General features: G+C 35.5%; 2 protein-coding genes across 2 annotated transcripts in view; both read left to right on the top strand.

The window, feature by feature from the left end:
- Glyp (glycogen phosphorylase) overlaps nt 1–3,472 on the top strand; it is an 8,680-nt gene extending 5,208 nt beyond the window's left edge. Inside the window, 5 exon segments of the mRNA XM_013324266.1 lie at nt 87–1,260; nt 1,343–1,523; nt 1,675–1,780; nt 2,078–2,279; nt 2,529–3,472. Of these exon segments, the coding sequence (XP_013179720.1) occupies nt 87–1,260; nt 1,343–1,523; nt 1,675–1,780; nt 2,078–2,279; nt 2,529–2,678 (1,813 nt within the window). The 3' untranslated portion in view covers nt 2,679–3,472.
- Nucleotides 3,473–4,518: 1,046 nt separating this feature from the next.
- Dscam1 (Down syndrome cell adhesion molecule 1) overlaps nt 4,519–25,559 on the top strand; it is a 63,682-nt gene continuing 42,641 nt past the window's right edge. Inside the window, 4 exon segments of the mRNA XM_013321837.1 lie at nt 4,519–4,607; nt 9,883–10,053; nt 22,091–22,275; nt 22,563–22,701. Coding sequence (XP_013177291.1) covers nt 10,008–10,053; nt 22,091–22,275; nt 22,563–22,701 — 370 coding nt within the window. The 5' untranslated portion in view covers nt 4,519–4,607; nt 9,883–10,007.

Genomic DNA, 25,559 nt, shown 5'->3' with positions numbered 1-25,559 from the left:
ATAACATATTAAAATTATTTCATCCAATGTCAAATAACGCTAGATAATGTTAATCACTATTTTATCTAACATTTATATTATGATAGTATTAGCAGTGCACAATCTTGTTAGATTGATTGAAGTATACGGTATTTGTTTTCAGTCAACTCTGGTGATTACATCCAAGCAGTACTGGACAGGAACGTGGCCGAGAACATCTCGCGCGTGCTCTACCCCAATGACAACTTCTTCGAGGGCAAGGAGCTGCGTCTGCGCCAGGAGTACTTCATGTGCGCCGCCACGCTGCAGGACATCATCCGCAGGTACAAGGCCTCCCAGTTCGGCTGCAGGGACGCCGTAAGGACCACCTTCGAGAGCCTGCCCGAAAAAGTCGCCATACAACTGAACGACACCCATCCCGCCCTGGCTATTCCTGAACTGCTGAGAATCTTACTCGACATCGAGAAGGTGCCCTACGACGAGGCCTGGAACCTCGTGGTCAAGTGCTGCGCCTACACCAACCACACCGTTCTACCAGAGGCCCTGGAGCGCTGGCCCTGCTCTATGCTGGAGAACGTACTGCCGCGCCACATGCAGCTCATATATCACATCAACTTCCTGCACCTTCAGGAGGTGCAGAAGCGCTGGCCCGGAGACATGGACCGCATGCGCCGCATGTCCCTCATCGAGGAGGAGGGAGAGAAGCGCGTCAACATGGCCAACCTCTGCGTCGTCGGCTCCCACGCCGTCAACGGGGTCGCCGCCATACACTCCGACATCCTCAAGAAGACCATCTTCCGCGACTTCTTCGAGATGTGGCCGGAGAAGTTCCAGAACAAGACCAACGGCATCACGCCCCGCCGCTGGCTGCTGCTCTGCAACCCGGGCCTGTCGGACCTCATCTGCGACAAGATCGGCGACGAGTGGACCGTGCATCTCGAGAAGCTGCAGCAGCTGAAGCGCTGGGCGAAGGACCCCGCCTTCCAACGCGCCGTCATGAAGGTGAAGCAGGAGAACAAGCTGCGCCTGGCGGCCCTCATCGAGCGCGACACCGGCATCAAGATCAACCCCGCATCCATGTTCGACCTCCAGGTGAAACGCATCCACGAGTACAAGCGGCAGCTGCTCAACATCCTGCACGTCATCACGCTCTACAACCGCATTAAGCGCGACCCGCAAGCCGCCATCACTCCACGCACCGTCATGATCGGTGGCAAGGCCGCGCCCGGATACTACATCGCCAAGCAGATGATCGCTCTCGCCTGCGCAGTCGGGAACACCGTAAGTTTATTATTTTCTTTCATTACATTATCTCCAAATGTGTTTGTCAAATTGAAAATTGAAGGTTTACCTTGTACGCTAGGTGAACAATGATCCGGACGTGGGTGACAAGTTGAAGCTGATCTTCCTGGAGAACTACCGCGTGTCGCTGGCGGAGCGCATCATGCCCGCGGCGGACCTCAGCGAGCAGATCTCGACGGCCGGCACAGAGGCCTCCGGCACCGGCAACATGAAGTTCATGCTCAATGGGGCCCTCACCATCGGTCAGTCTGAGGGACCTCCAACTTAAACTTAATAATTCACCTCTTCCTCTACCTTTATCAGTAGCCACTGGGAAGGAGACCTAGAAGATACTGTTCTGATCAGATCTATTTCCAGAACATTTAATACATAATCATTTTTATCTTCCGCCAGGCACTATGGACGGTGCTAATGTGGAGATGGCGGAGGAGGCCGGGGAGAACAACATGTTTATCTTCGGCATGAGAGTCGACGATGTGGAAGCTCTCCAGAAGCGAGGGTAACATTTAATTGTATATTTTTATTGCAGACTGCAATTTTTTGTTTTACGAAGACACCAAGACTAGTTTAGACGTATTCTTTTGTACACAAAGCAACATACATTTTTGAAACCCGACGAGTTTAGTCGCTAAGCAGTGTCAGAGAACGTCGCCGACATTTATATTTGTCATTACCAAAGACAGTACTTATTTTCCATTTTTTTATTATCCTTGGGGGCGTGTCAGTTAGCCCGATTGCCTCCCCCCAGGTGACACCTAGTTTAGTTGTAATAATTTGTTTATATTGATGTGTTCAGATACAACGCTTACGAGTACTACGAGCGCAGTCCGGAGCTGCGGCAGTGCATCGAGCAGATCCGCAGCGGGTTCTTCTCCCCCGAGGCGCCGGGCAAGTTCGCGCACCTCGCGGATGTGTTGCTGCACCACGACCGCTTCCTGCACCTCGCTGACTACGACGCTTACATACAGGCGCAGGACAAGGTCGCCGCCGTCTACCAGGTACGTACACACACTTTTATTTACTACCCATTCGATATTATGTAATTTGGTGGAAAACTTGTAATATATATATATATATATATATATATATATATAAGTTTGTTGCACATTATTGGAATTTTAACCTTTTAATCGCCGACATCCTAACTTACATGATGTCGTTCGTGGACATTATTGCTAAAATTATGTGATCTTAAAAATATCTTTTCATTATACCATTGTATGGATACAAGTTGTTTGTTTCAACAGAATCCGGCTAAATGGGCTGAAATGGTGATCGAGAACATCGCATCATCCGGCAAGTTCTCATCTGACCGCACCATAGCGGAGTACGCGCGTGAGATCTGGGGCGTCGAGCCATCTTGGGAGAAACTGCCTGCACCCCATGAATCTGCCTAGGTTAAGCATAACTTGCCATATTCACACTGACCTTTATTGATAAAACACTGGACGGGTCGGTGTTTGAAAATAACAACTTTTTTTTACGTTCGTTCCTATCAAAAAGAGCCAGTTGCGGTTACTATTGCCTAATCTATATCTATTTGATGTTGCGTTTCTATAATCGAGTAGGCACAAAATTAGACGCGCATAGCTTGTCCAGTGGTTAGATCTTAGAGGTCAGTACATATTTGTCATCTTTGATATTACCGTAGATTAAAAATTCAAAATTTTATTCAATTCGCTATTAGCATAGTAGATTTGCTACTGTTTAGAGTTTATTATTGTAGTTTTGATGTATTTAAAATTTGGTACAGTTATGATCGAATTCGATTAGGAAAAATTTATATGTCTAGTGTTTGATTGTAAAATTTTCACGTCTTTAAAATATTTATAGAATTAATCGAAAGTAGAAAGATTTGGGATATAGATATTAAAAAGCAATGAGATCTATGATATTTACTTTATATTTTTTAATCAACTTTATGTAAAAAAAATCAGTTTTGCTATGTACTAACGGGACGTCCAATGGTGTCTAATATAATTTCTGAACTAATATATTTTAAGTATAAATATTTATTTACACATAATATAGGCAGCTATATATTTTTGTGCTACATAAAAAAGTTTATAAATAATTGTATGTTGATCCTCCGAGAACATTTTTATACCTTTGTTTTCAAATTACTAATTTTAAGTCCCTTAAAAGTTTCAAGTTCCTATCCTTCTTTAATAAATTTATATTTTTTAATTTATCACCTTTTTTCTTATTAATTTGAATGTTTACGAATTTATTTAATTGTGCCATAAATCTATAAGACAAGGAGTGCTGTTTCAAAAGCAATAATAAGACTTATATTTTTTTATAAACTAAATTAAATAGCCTTCATACAATATCTATGTCTTACAAAAAAGCCAAATGAGAAATAAATTTAAGATAATATTATATAACATATGTAAGTTAATTATTTTTGAATGCAACATTTACAAACAAATTTCATATTATATAATCTGTATATTTTCTATTACCACTGCCACAGATTTGCTATGTATTTATTAAACAGTTTAAAATAATTATACTTGTTATTTTTATTATGGTATTTGAAATAAAAGTTTTGAATTAGAATTGTTTTTCTATTGCAAGAGTTTCCTAATTTGAAATGGCGGTTGAGGCCAAATGGCTCTCAAAAGGTTAAACTTTAAGATTACTACTAGAGATTGTTATTTTCATTTAAAATGTTGTGGAAATTGATAGAGAAATGTAAATTGTTTTTCCTGAAATTTATGCAATACCGAATTTCAGCGAAAAATATGCAGATTTTTTTTTGATTTTTGAAAACTTTTTTTTTGAGGATTGGGTAAAACTACCAATATAGCTAAACGTTAGTTCAGACACCAATTTCGTTTCAGCTCTTCAAAGGTTAAACGACTGAAGATATATGTATTTGTGAAAAGTAATTCTAAATTTCAGGCTACTCGTTACTGAAAGGAATTTTTAATTGAAAAGAGCAGGTTACTGCTTTGCAAACCATTCAATATTCATCATGGGAAATTGTAAAAGCCATGCGGCGTGTACACGCAACGAGCGACAAAATCTGCGTGCGCATTTCAAAAGGTCCTGTCCTTTTGGCTCCCCACGGCGTTTCGGGTTTGTGCGTCGTTCCCGATTCCAATCGTCCTGCGCCGCGCTTTGTGTGACTGAGACAGCATTCGAATGTCCTTATCGCACGGATGTCATCGCCCGTTCATGTCTCGCCTACAACTAAGTACGTACTTACTCATTCGACGTTGTTAGCTCGGACGAGACGGTCGCTGCCTCTCGTCTTATCGCGTGTGTTGTGTCCTAAAGTGTTGTGGCCGCTGCGCTGAAGCGCCTTCTTCATCTCGCAGGTAAAAACCATGTTATTCATAAAAACTACGACTCATTGTTTGTTTTTGTCACATAAATCCGTTTTCGCGAATAACGCCGGTCGTACGGACGCTCGACGTCGATCGATAACGAAGTTGTCTTGACCGAGTGTAGGCAGGCTCGCTACTATCACGAAATGATCTTTTCTATTTCCTTATTATATTTCATCTCAACGTGAATATATAATTTGACATTGATCGTAACATATTTAATTTATACTACAGGCAGGTATAAAATAAGTCAATGTTGTTTTGCATGCGCTCGCGTGAACTACTGAAATCATTGATAAAGATAAAATTTTCGCGATAATGATGAAAATTATATCAACATACATTTTTATAAATAATCTTGTAATTTATAAAGTCAACTTGATAGAAAAGTATTGCATTTAAATTTTTTTATTCAGACATGATTTTGTAACATATTAAAAAGAAAACAAAATTTCCTGTCTGAAAAATTATAATCGTCAATATATATATTCATATCTCATAATTATTCAATTTAATTTGTCATTTCTAAAGATTTATTCAGAAATTCTGTATTTTTCCACTGCATAGTCAACAAGGAGCATAATTAATAAGTAGTATTATAACAATTGTATAGACAAAAAAAGATTTTTTTTAGATACAAAACAAAATGGCGCCGCAGAATTCGGCGGTTAAATTTAACATATGGCCCAACGTACGTATTAAATTAATGGCCACGCCTTACTCCCGTACCACGACGTTAAAGTATTCGGGAAGCCGGCTTAGGAATGAATAGACCGGGACAACATCCCATGTCTACACGTGCGAAATTATCAGTCGCATTTCTAGACTGGCTCCAAATGCCAGTACATAGCTAAATAAAGGACTAATTTTACTCGATCCTCTATATAACGTAGTAGACAGTAAAGTTCTTATTAAATAATCTAAGATTTTAAAATATTTGTGAGTTACAGTAACATTTGTGATGCAGTTTTTCTCCAATTAAAGAAAATAAACGACGTAAATTAAGTATTTTTAATAAAGTAATTATTTCGAGTGCTCTCCTAATAAATTCGGTATGGATGGCTTTGGCACATTCCCCTATTTGTTCCGGCTGTGAAATGCCAGTGGATGTATTTCCAAAATTACTTTTTCACCCCTCTCTATTCAGAGGGCTTTAATTCATATTGAACCGAATGAATAAAATTATGCGTAGTAAAAATGGACTTGAGTTTTTAATACTGGGTTCACAAATACTAAACTTAATATTGATTTTTAAAATGTTTTCTCTCAAGCACGTTGCACTGCAGTGGCAGGTGCAATCGTCGAAATGTGGTCTGGGTGGGATTTTTTTGTCGGCCAAGTTCCGAAATACAATTCGTCTCAGGTATTAGGCCACTTCCTTGCTCTTTATAGTTCTACAAATACTACAATGATATTTTACGAAAGGGAACTTATTATTAAGTAAACTTAAACTACTATGAGACAAGTGCACTTAAAGTAGTTATGTGGACACTAAGGTACAATAAATTTACATTACGGGACTGTTTAAATAATCATTAAACGTGTAAGTCAGTCAGAACAATTATCGATTTATTCGTTATAATATTTGACTTTAACATCGTTTCATTCCCAACTCTCCTGTATGATTTTATCAATGTGTGCGTAGTCAGGGAGGGACCGGGAGAGAGGGAGTACCTCCCGGGAGAGGGGAGGGCACGGAGTCCCAGACAGCCGGCTCGCGAGTCGATATCTTTCAACGTCTTATCTATAACGTACTACATCTACGTATTGACTCGAACTCTAACCTATCGAGAACTTCTTATTGCATCTTAATGCTTTTAATAGATATTTCCTTGGTAATCATTTTATCATTTGAATTAATACAATCCAACAACTTGACCTGGGTTTCGTTATGTCGAAGTTGAAAAAAAAATGCAAACTTATTTACTGACTTATAAAGAAGAAGAATGGGTACAAAGTACTCTAACTAGGTTTTGTTTTTGATTTAATTTAGTCACCATTTCTTTAATTGGAGATTTAGAGCATGGTAAGGTCCCGAAAACGGTCACTTCAAATGATAGTGGCAGCTCAAATTTCAGCGGTCGAGTTTATTGCAGGTCAACTACCCGTGTCTATAAATCTATATTGAATAATTTATACTTACAAGAAGAATGCAACGAGCTACTGACGATTATGACCAATAAAACATAACGCTGATAGCCATTTATTCTTGTACACCCTTACCAAACTAATAGTGATCGTAACTTACATAAAAATCCAAAGAATACTATGCTACCCAACGACGCTCGCATGTACTTGAAGATTGCATTTTATGCACTAAAGCTATCGAGCATAATTTATAGATGTACTATTAGATATTGGCAGCAAAAAAAATAACTAAAGGTCTCTAGAGTTTGTGGTCAATCAAGCTTTGGTTTTTTATATGAAACTATGAAGACTACTTGCTGGTGGAATTGTGGCTCGACCTCGGCTTTTCGTAATAATGGTAAGGTCTGTTTTAAAACTCCTGAGGTCTGGGCGACTTTGAAGACATTCTTCTAGGGCAAGGAAAACCCAAAAAAGTGAGGAATTTAAATCCAAGTGTTGTCGCTGTTATTTCGGAGATGATGAAACTAAATAGACCAATGATATATAAGCATAACAGTGGGTTATGGATTATTCGCTGATACATGCAAATATAACATGTTCAACCTTGTGAAATCGTTTACAGTCCGCACTAGTACTTATTAAACGCACTGACCTATAAAAGTCGGCTTCACACAAATACATGTATAGTAATAGCATACACTCTTACATCAATAAGGTAAATAAGTATTTGTTAATTTAAACATTATACTGTGCAATCAGCAACTACAAAATAACGACTACACATCTATGAAAAGATCTAATAACCTGTAACGATTATAATGTTTAACAAAACAACGTAAAATTCCTAACTTAACAAGCAGACAAAATTATAGTTTCTTTTACTAAAGTAAAAAAACAATGATTTACAAACGTGAGAACATATTTTTTATTAACTCTACATGATAAGATTAACAAAGTGTATAATACACTAGTATGAACAAACAAACCTTTTTAAGACAAAGGTATATCGTTATAATAATCACCGCAGCGCCCTCTGTACGTAAAAGTTCTTGTGAAACCCAAACATAAACTCATCGTGGCCATTTCTGGATAATGGAGCCCGAAATAACCTTTCCGTCATTGGTTACTGCGCCGGCGAGCTCACATAGGGTATAGTTGAAATTAAATGCGGTTAATTCGGTTACATTTTTGGTACTGATATCAACAGTTACAAAATGTATTGCCTAGAAAATGACAAAGCTAGATAAAGCAACTTTGTGGAAGAATAAGGTGAACTGAAGCATTCACAGACTATACAATGGTTTATGAAAGTGCCTTACCTCTGCAGTAACACAATATATTATGTTTATATTCGTATAAATGTGATACGCTTTCCCTACCGACCTTTTAGTTATGCTTGGCGTTAGGCTACAAGCTGCAAACATGCAGTTGACGACCGTTTGCCTACTAGTTTGTTGAACCGTTTCCATTGCCGAAACATATTCACAAAAATTTAATATATCTCAAACTCTCTGTCTGTAGTCCTGAAAATCTGAGAATAAGATGTATTACAATTGAATCTAATCTTTAGAGCCAAATACTAAACGAAATTAAAAAACCTTACTCAGAAACCTATGGTAAAATGAAAATAATTGTCTGATCCATTGTGACTTAAATATTTTTTCCTAAGATTAACTGCAGATACAGCAGGTTAGTTTTTTTTTCGATATTTTAGAAATCTTTTAATACTTTTTTGACAACATAACGGTACAACTTTCTAGTCAGCTTTATCTAACATCCGAACTTTTTTATTGAATTATAAAAAGCCAGTGAAACTGTGTCAGATTTACTTTCTTGACTTAGTTCCTATACTAATCAGTATAGATATATTATCGGCGTAATTTTTATCAGCAATGTTTGTTGTCGTAGGTAATGGTAGATATGTGTTATCGACTACTTTCGCTACTTCTTTTTCTTCATTTTTTTTATTAAGATCAAATTTTTTAATAACTAAAAGCTGACTTCAAGTTAGGAAACTTTGAGTAATAGTGAAACATTGTGACACAATTCGTAGTAAAATATTTCCGGTCTAAAAATTACGTTAGGCCAGAGTAAATTGGCGAGCCGTAGGGAACCAAATGGCCCAGAGCAACACATGTCACATATTTCTCGCTCCAAGCTACGAGCTTGCCAAGATTGCAAATAATGGGCTAATAAATTGCATCCGGCTTCCCATTTATATCACGCGTATAGTCACAAACGTTTGAAGGCAGGACTTAACAAGTTTATGCCCATAAATGTACTTAATTACTAGCAATTTTATGTTTGCCTGTTGAGTAACAGAATAATTAACACGGTCAATGTCATCATCTCGTCTGGCGAGTTCACCTTTATAAGAGAAAATCGTAGCTGCATGGAATGTGTTTGTTTTCCATGATCGTCCATAGCACATTGTTATCCCACACTTTACTCATACTTTGACTTTAAAATATTCTGGATTTGAATATATTGCATTGTAACTAGAAGAGAGAGAGAGAGAGAATTACACTCTAGAAGAGAGTTGTTGTCACACGTCATCAGTCATCTTATTCTATAGACTAAGTCAATAAGGCAACCATATCCATTTATTAATCTGCAAAAATATTGCAATTTTTAGTACACCGCAAACTAGAGTTACAATTTAGTTACGTTGTCTTTAAACTTAACGATGGATATTTTTTGATTATTTACCAAGTTAAATAATTAATTCTACGAATTTATTCTGTAATTTTGTAAACAAACAACATAAATATCGTTGTTTAACATACATTGGTCAGATTTCAGCGATAGCATTTGACAAGAGGAAGAGCTAACAAACAAACATTGATTTTAACACCGTCGTAGGATATTATTGTTCGTTGTATTTTCCTGCCAGTCGCAATCTAAATATTATCAAACACAAGTTTGCACTCTATCGTTCTATTTTCAAAAGGTTAACATGGTAGCTAATAAGTATAGATAAATAATTATAGTTGATTTCATAACGTGGGTAGATGGAATATTTTTCTTAAAAAGAAAACTGGCACTCCAGACATTTTGCAACTCGAGTTAACAAAAGTTTAAAACAAAAAAAGATCGCCACAATTTTGATTTCATTTCATCATTTATCGTATTGTATAATTTACACAGTTAAATGTAACGTTATTTCCATTTGTTACAGATTCGGGCAGCGCCCGGCCGCATCGCGGCCTGTGAAGTTTTTTGTTTTTTATTCACGTCATTTTTGATTTTATTTCCCTGAAAGTGACAAAAGTGATTTGTGAAGTGCTGAGTGACTGTGTCAACATGATGTTACCCGTACTCACCGCCCTCGTGGCCCTGCTCTCTATAGGTAAGTTGTTTTACGAGTAAAAATTACGTAGAAACCATCGGAGAATATTACTACGAAATGGACAGAGAAATATAGGAAGAGGAAGTGAATCTTCTTGTCTTTGTGAACGTTAAATCACACAATTTAACTTTATGTATATTCTATAAGACTGTTATAATCCACTAATTGTGTCATAAATAAGGTAAACTAACCAAAAGTAATCCAATTTTGGACGTTTAAATACTATTGATAAACTTACGCCATTTCAAAGTCGTAATGAAAACAATGAAAAAAGTTAGTTTAATAAGTTTTTTCAAATATTTATTCAATAAAATTCACGGATAGACTTCGCAGACATTTGTTGTAGTTTTAACAAAATCGTTATTACAACTACATGCGAGACAAGCGGTCTGGATGCAGACGGGATCGATACCGCAGCTGCGACGGAGATAAACTTTTCCGCACAACTTTTTACTAAAACTTACAGATTTCAAGATTAAAATACATGCAAAACTAGTATTTTACTTACAAATTTTACCCTGAATTCAGTTAAATAAAATAAAAGTAAATTAGTTTTGTTTTATGATGTTTACGTTCGCATGACCGTCAATCGATGGGTCATCAGCACCGTCTCATTACGTATTCTAAGCGTCTCGTTACCAACTTAGTGTTGTAAACGTTCTGCCACTTAGTCATACGCTTCTGTGCAAATGACGCCTAATCTTCACACTTCGAAGTACAAATGAGTATGTATAGTGGTTTAAAACTGAAAAACATGACAGATTCCAACCGGATTTATTATAGTCGTGAACCATCTTCTAGCACGAGCTTCTATAATAAGATACAACAAACAAAAATACGTTTCTTATTTCAACTCATTGTCACTTTTATAACTGTGTCACTTAGCTACTAATGACAGTTCTAAAAGCGACTAAAGAATTGCAAAAGTAAAATTCATTTTTGAAAAGGATTTTTTTTTCATTTTGTAAAGAAATATGTAGCAAAAAGTCCTTAAAGTTCAACTCAGCGAGGTTTTGTTTGACATAGTGCTCTCCATTGCTTTGTACTGTAGCACTGTCGGGTCGTCCTTTGTCGCCGTACTAAGGCGTACAGACGCCTTCGCTCACGGTATTCCAGTTACAGAAAAATTTCCATGCACAATGCAACGAGCAGAACTCCGTCACCTAATAATAAACAGATAAAGACCTGAGTACGTCGGGATACTTTAGGGTAGGCACTATTATTGTATCCCAGTACACTTTCGCTAAATTTGCCGACCTTACCATTTCAAAGCGTGCAAGGCGTTCAACACTAGGTGTACAATCTGCACTGTACATACGTACACTCCATACATTATATCACGGTTTAAATATTGAAGCTTTGTTTCTAATATTATAAATGCAAGAATGTTATGTTATATGGATGGATGTATGAATGTTTGTTAGAAGGTATCTCCAGAACAGCTGCATGGATCTCGATGAGATTTGGCATAGATGTAGAACTTAGTCTGAAGGAATACACAGGCAACTAAATGTTTTTTTTAATTTCCCGCGCGGACGGAGTCGCGAACGACAGCTAGTTCAGTACTAAGTGTGTTTTTTTCTGATATTTTATATTGTGTTACATAATATAACCTTTCTTTTTAATCATTGTTGATTAATTGTTCGTTTGCAACTCCGTTCTCGTGGAATCAAAAAAAAAAATAGTAGCCTATGCCAAATTTCAGCAACATCTAATGCATTCATCCAAACATTCGCATTTACAATATTATTAAGATAAATAACCAAAAGAACAAAGATTTACGTTTGCAAAAGGCATCGTTGTTGATATGTATTTAGCAAGGTTAACTGACTGGACTATTCAATTATAATATTATAGTATTTAAAAAAACAGAAAGCATTTACGAGCACATACCAAATTGAAACGTATTTTTTGTCGGCGAAACAAAACTTGTTTTATTTTGTTGTTGTGCAACTTATTTTTTTATCTTGGAGGGCGAAAGTTAAAAAGGATATGTAGGACGAAATTTCAGTCATTGGATTGTAATAACAAATAACGTTCTAAGTTTCATTCTGTTGTTAATGTATAATTCTCCTAAGTATATGGATGCAAATATTTTGTGAAATGTATGTAAATGTAACAAAGATAAATCTGTTTTGCAACAGTCTGTTTCACGATAATCCTACGTTATTTTCGATTGGCGTAAATATTAGCCTGGGCGTCGTGTGGGCGAGCTTGAATCCAGTTAAGCGGGCAGCTCACAAAAGAACGTTGGCCTTTCGGCCGGTGCATAGGCCACGACCTTGACTTCACAGAGCCATGGAAATGTGTCTGCTAGTTGCTTATTTTATCGCGTTAGGCTGTAAACCGGTTGTATCTACAATTTCGTACATAAACAAATTAAGTGTTTCTAATGTTTATTGGATTGTGATTGGTTATTCTGCCGTCGTGTGAATGTAAAAACGCCTTCTACAGTAGGTTTTCGATTAGAGACAGGTCTTTAAATGTAACCTTTTATAATACAAGTTAAACAAAGACGGATCAAGGCAATAAAGTGAACACTGGATGGGTCATTCGGTGACTCAACGTGCTACAGTTACCAACCTACTAGTTTATAATGCACATTTAGTATTAAACTTTTGGCCATTTCACTCAAACTTTTAGGCATTCTAATAATAATAATAATCTTTGTTTTAATTCTATTTTTTATGTACATCTATAACTCAAAAAAGTCGTAGTATTTAATTATTCAAGTCACAGTTTCAGCTTGCATTATATATATGCATATGTTATAAAGTGAACCGTAATACAATGATATAAAATTGATATTTCTTTAACTTTACTTTTAATTAAGGGCTAGTTAGTCACACGACACCTACTCTGTCGTGACTACCATAAAATTTATTCATCGATTGCATAACAAACTGCCAACGCTAACAGTTTCTGGATTCGTGTTTTGTTTTGTTGCAATATTTTACGAATAGGCGGACGTTAATAATTTTAAAGCTAACGAATCGTAAAAATCGGAACTTGCACAACACAAACCGATTTCGAATTGTTGTAAACCCGCTTGTTTTCTGCATATATTTACAGAAATAAAATGTTAGTGAATACGATATCATGTTTTTAATACGAGAAATAAGCTAGCTTACAAAAAGGATACGGGAAAATTATTTTATCGTAAAGTGGCGATTGGATACTAATATTTTATTTGACCGTCACGCCTCAACAACATAACAGGCAACTATTATTACGTTGTGAACGCATTTATAATACAAAGAATGCGTAATAAAGCAAGTTATTTATACGTTTCCACAGTTTTTCTAAAAGGGAAAGGCAATAGAATAGGAAATACATGACTTTGGATGAGGTCTTCGACTCGGCTCTTAGTGGCAAATAAGGTACTAACAATAATTACCACATATTAAAATGTAAATTTAAAGATACTAAAAAATACTGTAAAAAATCCTAACTTTTTGTTGTCTAGGTCTAGAGTACGTACAACCTATAGATAGAGTTTCAATTTGATCCAGTAGAGGTATCTATAGGTACCTTTATGGATACATCTACGGTCTAGAACTGTGACATCTAGATACCAGCTGGCCTTGTTTCCTATGTTTCTTAATCAATGCCTTAATGTAGTTTATTTAAAAATGTCCTGAGTGACCACTGAGTTGTATGCTCTAACTGCCATCAGTTAAAGCTTAAAAAGACGATAGAGTTATAAAAAAGTACAGTAAGCAGATTAAGAAGCAACAGGTACATTGGATGCATAATTCGGAGCAGGTGGTAAGCTTATCAGTTACATTAGCATACAAGTACAGTCGCAGACTCAATTCTCTCCGCGACAAGTTTGGAGCGACAGGTGCTACGCGGAGTTTTTAATTAGTTTAACGTTTCACGGTAAATATGTGATGAATCTAACGGTCTTTTGAAATAATGAGATTTATAGCTTTAATTAATGTTGTCCTTATGCCTCAGAGCAATAGCATTCTATATATGCGTTTGTTTTTTAAATAATTTGTTATATTTTTTGACTGTATTTACCAACAATGCACTATGCTAATAATTACCTTACAGAGATAATGTTGTTACTTCATTCAAAATTTTAAACGGTGTAAGAGCGTAGATATAAGATAAAACTCGGTAGTCGTGTAGTATCTTTGGGGTTAACGTACTCTAATGTTTTACGGTCTTTAAATTTCATTCATCGCATCTCACTCAAATGGATGATCGATGATTGAATCACTAAAAATATCATTAACCATAAACTTTTTTTTTAATATTAATAGCCTAAAACGATATGAAAATAGTTACTTTCTCTACATTACCTTTAGTGTTACATTTTTAACTGACATTACCTTTGTCTAGAAATCAATTTGAAAATCATGAAATTGTAAACAAATTTGTCACAATTTGGAAAAACGAAAATACGTAATACTTTACAAAAGGAACAAACTAACGGTTGAGCTTTAAACTGTCATAAAATTATGTTCTGATAAAACATTTCTCTGTATAATTTAGTTTACATTCTTAACATATTTCGTGAAACACATTGTGTGTACCGTTTTGCGTTTTCAATTCACCTCGCGTTGTATTTTATTCACATTGTACATTGATTTTTTATTAATTAGGAGTGGTGCTTCCGTCGTTTGCCAATTTGGATTTCATTTATCATTACTATCTTACTTCCTTTGTGTACACGACTGTTCTTAAAGAATTTGAACATTGCATTTCTTCACCTAATGCCTCTCCATTATTGGAGGTTGGCTGTCAGTTCAGCGAACCCATCCCTGTCCTGTGCGATGCGAAATGGTTGCATTTACTTACTTCGATATACCGTTGACGGTTGTCTTCTATTCCAATTTATTTACGGCTTGTAACACTAAATGCAAAAATTCAATGAAACAAAGACACATGGGCTAGTTAAAATAAATAAACAATGTAGAGTCTATAATTCATGAATAGGAAAATGCATGATTTATGATTGATTAGTAAATGTGAGCGAGAAGATAAGGTTTGACCTTGATTTAAACTTCTTCGCTCACTATAGAACGCAATGAGACAATAAATACCAAACTTGTTTGTTTTTACCAAATTCCATTATTAAAAATTCTAGACACAAGTACTTAAGAATACCTATAAGTAACAAAAAAGAAAACTCCTTAAATGTAATATGCTTAGGGTAAACATTTGTAAATTATTTTCACCTGGCAACACAGAGTGATAAGGTATCCGCTGGATGCTTACAAAATTCAGGCCGCGTGCCGCACTGGATATTAACAACAAAGATTACAACACGGGACACGCATTCTTTACTCTGTGGTACTCTTGGTAAATATTTATTAGGCAAACTCCTATTGTCAATATACCCTGACAGTTTGAGGACGAACAATGAAGTTTTTGTTACTTCCATTCATTAAGTAGTCAACGGTCAAGTGATTGTTTATCTATTCTTACTACAACTCTATAGGCACTTAGAATATATTTTAACTATACGGGTCGCTTTATGCAGTTGCCAGGTTTTGGAACTGATTACTAAGCTTGAAAAAGTTAAGGTCTTAGTAAAACTTTATAAAAATATCTGTAAATATCTGAATCTAAATATTGATTGCATCATTTTTTAAGCCAACCTTTATCTTTGGAAGATGTTGAAAGGAACATTAAAATATTATAAAATAAGTGGTCACGTCAAAGGTTATATTTGTCAATGTGTGCCAAAATTAATGAAATTATCAATTAAGTACAACAAAGTGACCTTAATGTCCCCCTATTTATTTCCACACAATCGTCAGATAACGAACCAAGTATAGGCCTCCCAAGTTGCATATCGTTAAGATTTTGTCCTTTTTAATAATGTTTTGTAAAATTCAAACTTTCCAGAACTAATTTTCATATTGGCATAATGTAAGTTAGTTTACATAACTTAGTCGATCGTCAGCTTATACTTCCAACAAAACATAGAAATGGTTAGGTCAATTGAAATATATACAACTAAAAGTTAACTACTACTTAAACTTGATAGGATTTAAATCATCCTTACAAAATTTTCGAGTTTTTTAATTGTAACGCAATCGTGATCAATTTGAAATTATATCATATGTTTTAACAAAACATTCCGTTACTGTTTTTATTACTGTGAATGTGTGATAAAATTTTGCATATAATATGTTGGTACTAAAATCTTTAAAAAATGCACCATTTTTGGGTCAATGAACGTGTCACGCGTACCTAAATTCGCATTTATCGAATCGAAATAAAATTTTATGCATTTCTTTTCTTCAACACAACGAAAAAAAAAATACATGTTTCAAAGTTTGTCTGACCATTTGGGAGCTACTGATAACAATGAAGGTTTCTACCATTTTTCACTGTTCATTATAAAACTTTTTATCTCTTTAAAGCGCGAACGGCCGCCTAAAATCGCCGATATAGCGAAGTGACCGTTGCCCATAGACATACGCAGTTGCATATGCGTTGCCTACCTTTAATCAACCGAGGAGAGGATGCACGGAAAGAAAAAATATTTTCCCATTCCATTTAAAGTAAAAATATAGATCTATATTTGAAGCAACAAATACGAATTAAGAATTCAAACAGCTGAGTTAGCGTGTGCTAACGAAACAGTCATTTCACTCCGACTATTTATAACCCCTTTTAACCGAAGTGTTAATTTTTACACGAGCTTAAAGCAAATAGCGCTTGTCTCATTCTTGTTTATTTTGATATTAAACATGTTAAAATGTTAGACATAACTTCCATAAAGACAATCAAAGTTATCCCACACACGAAATGATTAGATTTTTAACGATTTAGCTTAGCAGTTCGAATTGGTATATTTAAATTTTATATTAGGACTCAATGCAAGGAGAAATCGAGTCATGAATAACCAATCCAAGGAAATAAAATTCAATTTTTATTGAAGCAGTTGTGTATTTGATAAATTAAAATGAAAATATCTTGCTAATATTTAAAAAAAGCGAATGATTACATGGATGGATGCATGTTTGTTTGAACTTATCTCTAGAACAGCTGAACAGTTCTCGATAAAATTTATCATATATAGAACATAGTCTGCAAGAACACATAGGCTACTTATTATGTATTTTTTTAATTTAGCGCGGGCAGAGACGGGGGCGTTCGCTAGTTATGTAATAAATCCCACTTAATGCAATATACTTCACAAATAAACAACGCAAGATAACGAAAGCGTTCACTAAACATGTTGCGGTTGTAACAATTCCAATGTGTAACAACTTGTTGACAAGGTCAACGCCTACATAATGCAAATAAGTAATACAATAACATAACATGCTAAACAATGGGTTCCCCACGGCTTTAGGGTTCCGTACACACTCTATTTTTTACATTTATACGAAATAATAAGAAACTCCTCATATTTTCAGCTATTGACAAAGAATTCCAAATTAAATTTGTTGAGGCTAATGATTTAAAGCGAAATACACAACATTTAGAAAAAAATACGGTCCATGACATGAGCGCATCATCTCATCATCATGAACTGAGAACATCGTGGAAGCTGTGATGTCGGTTGGAACAAGATCAAATCATTGCAAGTTCTATAATAAATCATTTCCGATGCGGCCCTCCGCGCCGTAAGATGTGGAGCGCATCTGCCGCGCCGGCCAATCCGTGCCCGCCGTTCACATCTGTCGCTTCGCACGCAACCCAGGCCCCCAACACTTGCTTGAGAAAATTACGGACATTGTACTCAGCTAGGGAGAGATGGGAGACATCAATTATCAATGAAATTGTCATATCTTATCTTTCAATTTAGCTATATTATAATTGAAAATGTGTCTAACGAACTAAATTCAACAAAATGTGAATATACATAGGGAGCTGTTTTTGTAAGGATATAATTCGTCCTAATTAGTGAAAAAAATTGTTACTGCAACTCCTATTAATTAGCGATTGAAGTTCTAATTTGACATTAACTGGAAATCAATTTAAAGATCTACCTTGAAAGTTTGTCTATAAATAATAGATCAGTCTAACTTTTCGCAGTAAAAAATGTAAAATGTGAACCTGGATTTTTATAGTCTGTTCTAGTGTTGTAAAATGGAAATTTGGACTGTCCGTCGCAAACAGACCATCTGGCAACCCTGTGCACATCACTGCGTTCTTTTTGTTCCTTTTGTTACTAGTTTTTGTGGTCGTCCTCGAAACCAGTAATTCGAATAAAAGCCACTTTTGTACCTGAGCTTACTTTGCCTTTCACATTAATGAGTTAACTACCGACTACTTAACCATATTTTACTTTAGTTGTTTAAGGATTGCTCGCTTGACGAAAGCCAATGTAAAACGTTCAAACTATAAATACTCCACCGCAGTGTACTTCCAGTCTTTGTAAGTGGATAAAAGAATTGAGATGAGTCATAAAATACGAATGATCTCAGTTTACTTTGAGACACGCTACTAATGTAGCTGGGAACAATAAACGAATGTTTTTAATACTAGATTTTATAATATTCAATGTCATAAAACTGCTTTGAAAATTTTTAATTGATAGTTTTCAATTAGATTTTAGCAATGGGATCTTTTTTCTATGTTAAAATGTATGTGAAAATTACGTCTTTTATATTGTTAAAGAGTTTATTAACCTTTTATTTACATTTTCTTTATGTTCTAACATATTTATTAAACATCAATATATTACGGATTTACGTATACAAAGGCAGGTGTTTTATTGATCAGTGGGTACGGAAAATACGTTGATTTTTTTCACTTTTGAACACATTCAAAATCATCATGGCGTGTTCTGCCCTTTCCGAGATATAAAAGGTTATTTTTGGGGTTCAACGAGTGTAATTATGTTCCGAACACATTGAAGTATGGCGACAAATGACTTACATTAAACGCCTAAACAAACAGCTAGAAATATGTACTGCAGCGGATGTCCGAAAATAGGACGTGAAACATATTTCAAATTTTATATTTGTTTAAAATAATCTAGATTGTTCTGTAATTTAAACAAAGTAATTAATTTGTTAATTTTAAAAGAAATATTTGTCTTTTTGATAACATTAACCGTTACTTTCTGAGACTAAAATCTCCGTATAAAACATATCGTTATGTCTGTCATTATCTTTGACAAAACAGAAATAACAATACGTTTTAAAGGTGGTTGTTGGTCTCAGAAACCCACGGTAAATCAGTCGAATACTTACTATCAATCTCAGAAATTATTTTTTAAATTTAATACAGGAAATCTACACTTAGAGACTGCTTAGGCGAATTTTGAGTGTGGAAGGTTTATCTCATACGAACCACACCTGCAGTGTGTTCGAATGACACGTCAAAATGCTGACAATGACGCGATCAATTACGTGTCACTCGTCAATGGACCGCATATTACTTATATACACGTGCTCTTGTTTATGTCCAGACTGCATTTATCATACGTTCCTCGTAATGGTACCAATGTAGTAATTTCTATAGTTGGTTATGCTAACAAACAATTAAGTTGTAGTAGGAAATACTGGATCAGATCACAATGCAACAATTTAAAATGATGTTTTATTTATTTTATACTTTTAGTCACTTTTTACATTTTTATGCTAAAATAATTAGTAAATTCAAGTAAATCTTCTTTTTATAGGTATCTATTGCAATATAATTGGTAGAATATATTTAAGATATGACATGTTTTAAAAACCACGGATGATGTGAAAACGACTGCTATAAAAAGCAGCCGTCGCAACGCGGTATTGAGCAATCAAGTTGTTCAAGGACAAAAGCTCAGACTTCATTAAAGTACAATGTGTTATGTTTTTTATAACTTGATTTATTTATACAGATTATGTTTTGTATTATGCCAGTTGTTTCATCATTCAATATTACAATAATTAGGAATTTTGTGCGTTTAAATTCAAATGACTATAAAAATAAAATAAAAGTTTACCGTTAACAAAGGCTTAAAGTGGACAGAACAGACAATAAAAAGTCTTAATCAGTCTTTAAGACTAATCTCTTCTTAACTAGAGTAGAATAAGGATTAGTCCTACAAAAGTTATGTATACTTTTTTGTGCGAACATAATTTATTATTTAAACAATGTTTTACTTGTGCTTATAAATGCGGGCTTACTACTACTTTGATTATTCTATTGTAAAACATACAGACGAATTGAGAACCTCCTCCTTTTTGAAGTCGGTTATAAACTGCTTTAATATGATTTCATTTTAGTTGTTGAGACGTTTTTGTAAAAATGTTAGAAAGAGTCGTGCATTCGCTGATGCAGCTGTATTCGGGACGTCATTAGAAACTGGGTCGACAACCTAACTGGTGCAAGTTTGCATACGTCTAGCCTTCTTAGCTCGCACCATTCTTAACTTCTAAACTGTATACTATTTTATTCACTTCTCTAAGTCGAAACAAGTTAATTTACTTTCGAAAAGGACACAAACTATCATCCAATAAAGAGAGGAATAAAAACATAGACATTTTAGGAAACAGCTTGAATTGTAATTTGATTTTTTTGTTGCAAAGATAATAATGACAAGAGATTTTTTTTATTTATTCGTCATTACCACAAAATATACTTAATTATTATATAAAAAAACTACAACGAATGAAATATTCATGACTGCTAATGGAAACAAATCTGTAAACTGCTCTCATAAGGAACCGTGGACGTTATAGCATTTGGCAGAGTTCCTATTATATTATTGTATGAAACGATCTTGGATTTAATTTCCAATTAAGTTTTACCGTTGCCTTTTTAATTTTACATAAATTTATAAATGGGAAATTTCAAAATTATTCATCCAGACATTTATGTTAATGTTTTGGATTTTCTACAGTTTTATTATTAATTATCTTACTACATAGTAAGAGTACATACTCTTTTATCTTTGTCTCACAGAAAGAAATAAGTAACACTATTTATCGACCATATTTTTAAAATGCTTATCGTACCATTTACAGGTCTGGGTTCTTGCTGAATCTAGTCAGTCATATTCACTAAATGTTATATAATATCTAAATGCATTCTAGAGCTTTGCAGCTGCAAATAAAATTACATATTTAAAGCATCACAACTTTAAGATATTAATTTTATCTGAATATAACACAATTCTTCATGTATCTCTAATCAACAGAACCGTTGAAACATATCTAAAAGTCCTGGTTGTACTTTTGACGTTTTTTACGTTTAAATTTTTTCACTTATATTTTATACCAGTGGTTCCCAAACTTATTTTGTCTACTGCCCACTTTAAGAATAAATATTTTTTAGCGCCCCCATATTAGAGTTTAAGCAATCTTTTAATTCATATTAGTTGTTGTTGAGAGTCGAGAGCTCATGCAGTCGTTGTCTATGAGGCCTCCTACCTAAATAAAATTACAAATCATCCCCAAGGCCTCTACACAACGCCCCCATTTTCTTTCTGGGTTTCTTACCCCCCCCCCCCCTTGAGACCTGCAGCGCCCACAAGTGGGCGTTATCGCCCACTTTGGGAAAGACTGTTTTATACTTTAATATGCTTAAAGCAATTAAACAGAACTTAATTAATCATAGTTATAAACAGAGGTAACACATCACATAATGATTTCATTCACACTACTTTGTTGGTACTAGTTTATTTGATGCGTGTTGCATGTTACAATGCATTGCATGCCTGTGTTGCGCGTCGCGGTGAAAATTGATCTAAGTCTAGATACAAGTTGGCGCCTAGACCGGCAACCGGAGCTACGTATTATCTTACCAACATGTTTTCACTCCTACAAGTCTTGAATATCTTTACATTGATTATATGCCTATCTTCTTTGCAAAACATAGGATTTTACCCTAACGGTTTGATCGTCTTTGACGATGTTGATGACTAAAGTGTCATGCTATATAATCCTTTTTAATTAAAACAAAAAAAAAGAATTCAAATGTCTATCAATAATAAACTGAATATTCAGCGATGAATGTTCTAAAACTACAAATGCTATGAAAATATTCTGTCTGTCTATCGCAAACAGATAACCGCATGAATTAACGACTACTATTATCTTTATACATTGTATTTAATGCATCTTTTGTATTTCAGGAGCAGTGCACTGCGAGGATGAAACGATCGGCCCGATATTCATGAAGGAACCCCCAAACCGAGTAGATTTTAGCAACACGACCGGCGCCGTAGTTGAATGTGCTGCACGCGGATCCCCCACCCCTGACGTCATCTGGGTTAGAGCTGATGGTACCGCTGTTGGAGATGTGCCCGGATTGCGACAGGTAATTTTTTAATAATTTCGTTTATAATAATTTGTACAGACTAGACATTTATAACACTGGGGAAGCGTGGTTGACTATGGTCTAGTTACCCCTGACTTAGGCTTTAAACTTCTCAGTGGGGACGCATAGTGGACTGTTGATGATGAACTTAACTATTCCACTCACTCTTTTTAAAAAAAAGAGAGCAATAATGTTCTATAAACATCTGTACGGCATTTGGAACTCGCGTTTAGAGTGAAATTAATATGTAAGTGCAGGTTTTCTTCAAATATTTTTATTATATTTAGGTTTTGCCGAACGGAAACCTCGTATTCCCACCTTTCCGTGCGGAGGACTATCGTCAAGAGGTACATGCTCAGGTGTATGCTTGTCTAGCCAGGAACCCCGTCGGCACCATTCATTCCCGTGACGTTAATGTGCGAGCTGGTAAGTTTACTGACAATTTATTTATCATAAAATTTAGTAGTCAATGTAGTTTTTATACTAATTGATAAACCAACATTTCATTATAATAACGAAGATTTTCACTGCAACAAGAACTAAGTTGTTAGTTCAAATATCTTATGTCTAAAATGTCGCTAATACTGAATAGCATTACTGGACAGATGCCAAATGCTTGCCCTTATTGTTGGGTCCTTGTGTAGACATATGGAGAGCGTGTCCGAGCATTTCGTTATCTAACTGACACGTTAGTCACACGACCCTGGGCCACAGTTTCGGTTGTTATTCGACGCTAAGTGGTAGTCAAGAGGCGTCACTTCCGCTGAACTGTTGACATGACACCACGTGTTCAATGAAATGAATTCGTTGCTAAAGCTAACGAACCAAGAATGATACAATCTCATGCAAATTTAAATAACTTTAAACGTACTTGATCCTATAATAAGTATTGCGAATGTTTAGGTGGACGGATGGATGGATGCATATTTGTTTGAAGATATCTCTGTAACGGCTGAACGGATCTCGATGAAATTTTGCATACATATAGATCATAGTCTAGGTTACTCATTATTTTTTTTGTATTCCGCGCGGACAGATTCACGAGCGACAGCTATTCCTTCATAAATATAGTTCAAGGCCAGTAAGTCCTTAACATGACAAGCCATTTAATTTTTAAATTGAAAAATAAAAGCTTATAAAATTTCCGAAAGCATAAAACTTCTATGATTTATAGAAGTATAAAATTATTCAGTAACATAACATTATGAGCCGATCCGACACTCAATGTAATATTCCTAGAATTTTTGTACACCAAATTATCTAATCCGTTATGGGCCACCGTGGGTTAGTCACCCCTGATGTAGATAGATTATTCTCTGAGCCTCTCAGTGGGGACGAATGGTGGACTGATGATGAATTATCTAAATTGTTAGTTAACATCCTTAAATAAGTCAAAACTGGCCACGGTTAACTATGTATGCAGTAGCATGTCCTCGCTATGATAGTTAATTGTGCGCTGAGGGCGTTGTCGTGTCGCCCTACACGACCCGATGCACCTCTAGGTCAATTGAATATTAGTTAATCAAGCACAGCTGCTACTGCACTGACGTTAACTTTTATAAGTACACTACAATAATCTACTTTGTATTAATAAATCATAAGTAACTAGAATCTTAGCATATAGGAAATACAGGGAACTCAAAGATTCATCATTAGTTAAAATAATAATGTAGGTACACTAGTTTTTAAATAAAATGAAGCTGCCAAGAAAGTGATTATTCTATTATCTATTATACATTTTTAAATAATGTTGGTTTATCAATTTTATATTTTCTTTAGCTTTAAGTAATTCTTCGCACAAAACAACATGGGACTCACTTAATATGAATTGACTACCAGTACTAGGAGTTGTAGTTGTGTTGGAAGACTTTATAGTATTCCTACAAAATTTAAAAATAAGAAGAATGTTTTTAAAATGATATAATTTTTGTTTAACTATGTTTTTATTTCAATTTGGATATTTTTAATTACTAATGTGTTATATTGTCATTTCTGTGTGTTTATTTCAGCAGCGTTATTTTTTAAGTAATGATAGGTTAACCATGAAATGACTTTTTTAGTAATAACCTCAATTACTGAATTAAATAGGTGTCCTTGTAAAATGGGATTGTCGGATGGGCTGTAATTGCCTAACGATGTTTTTGACGTATATGTTACTATTCTGTACCACCATACGAAGTAGTATCCTATTAACAAATGATCACATAAAACAGTTGTTGCCCAGCATTACGACACTGACGTCAACAAGGAGTATGTCATTATGGGTAACAGCATCATACTCAAGTGCCAGGTCCCATCCTTCGTGGCAGACTTCATCGACGTCCTCTCATGGCACACCGATGAAAATGAGGACTTTTATCCTGGAGAAAATTACGGTTACTCCTCATAAATAACAATGATACTCCACACATCCTTCTCCGAAAAATCCACGTAATGGAATAGAAATAACATTTTCACAGTGGTCCAACAACAGTATGAATCAGAAGTTAACAATGAATACGTCATTCGCGGTAACTCAGCCATCCTCAAGTGTTCGATACCGTCGTTTGTGGCGGACTTTGTGAATGTTGTCTCGTGGCACGATGAGGCTGGCAATGCTTTCACACCCACTGAAAACGAAGAAGGCAATGGTACATACAGTATAAAGTGAAAGTCCAAACTCCTTCTCTCAATAAATATCCCTATCCAGTCTGAAATATAAGCTTGCCTATTTCAGTTGTAACCCAATATTACGAAGCCGAAGTAGTCTCAGAGTATGTTATTCGAGGAAACACAGCCGTGCTCAAGTGCAATATCCCTTCCTTCGTCTCCGATTTTGTCAAGGTAGAAGCCTGGGTTACCTCCGATGGAGACCAATATTTACTAACAAACGATACGGGTGGGCCGTGTTCTCTAACAGTTATTTCGCTACCTATGTCCAGTGTGATCCAAACAAACTCCTGTCTATCTAAAAAAAAGTCCTGCCATCTCATTCCAGTTGTCAATCAATTTTACGAGGCTGAGATTCTTACTGAATACGTGATACGCGGAAATGCTGCCGTCCTAAAATGTTCGATCCCATCTTTCGTTGCGGACTTTGTCAAGGTGGAGTCGTGGATCGATGAAGAAGGAACTATCATTAGCTATTCTGAAGACCTCGGTAACAATGGCTTCACTAAACAATGAAAATGCAAACTTCCCAAACTGTTGTCGTCCTAAAACCTCCACCTGTCATATCCAATCAAACGAATAATTGATATTCCTCAGTTGTGTCACAGTATTACGTGACCGAAGCCGAAAACGAG

Source organism: Papilio xuthus, unplaced genomic scaffold (assembly GCF_000836235.2).
Source record: "Papilio xuthus unplaced genomic scaffold, Pxut_1.1 DF828952.1, whole genome shotgun sequence".
NCBI classification, from domain to species: domain Eukaryota; kingdom Metazoa; phylum Arthropoda; class Insecta; order Lepidoptera; family Papilionidae; genus Papilio; species Papilio xuthus.
This window is presented reverse-complemented; position numbering and strand designations above follow the sequence as displayed.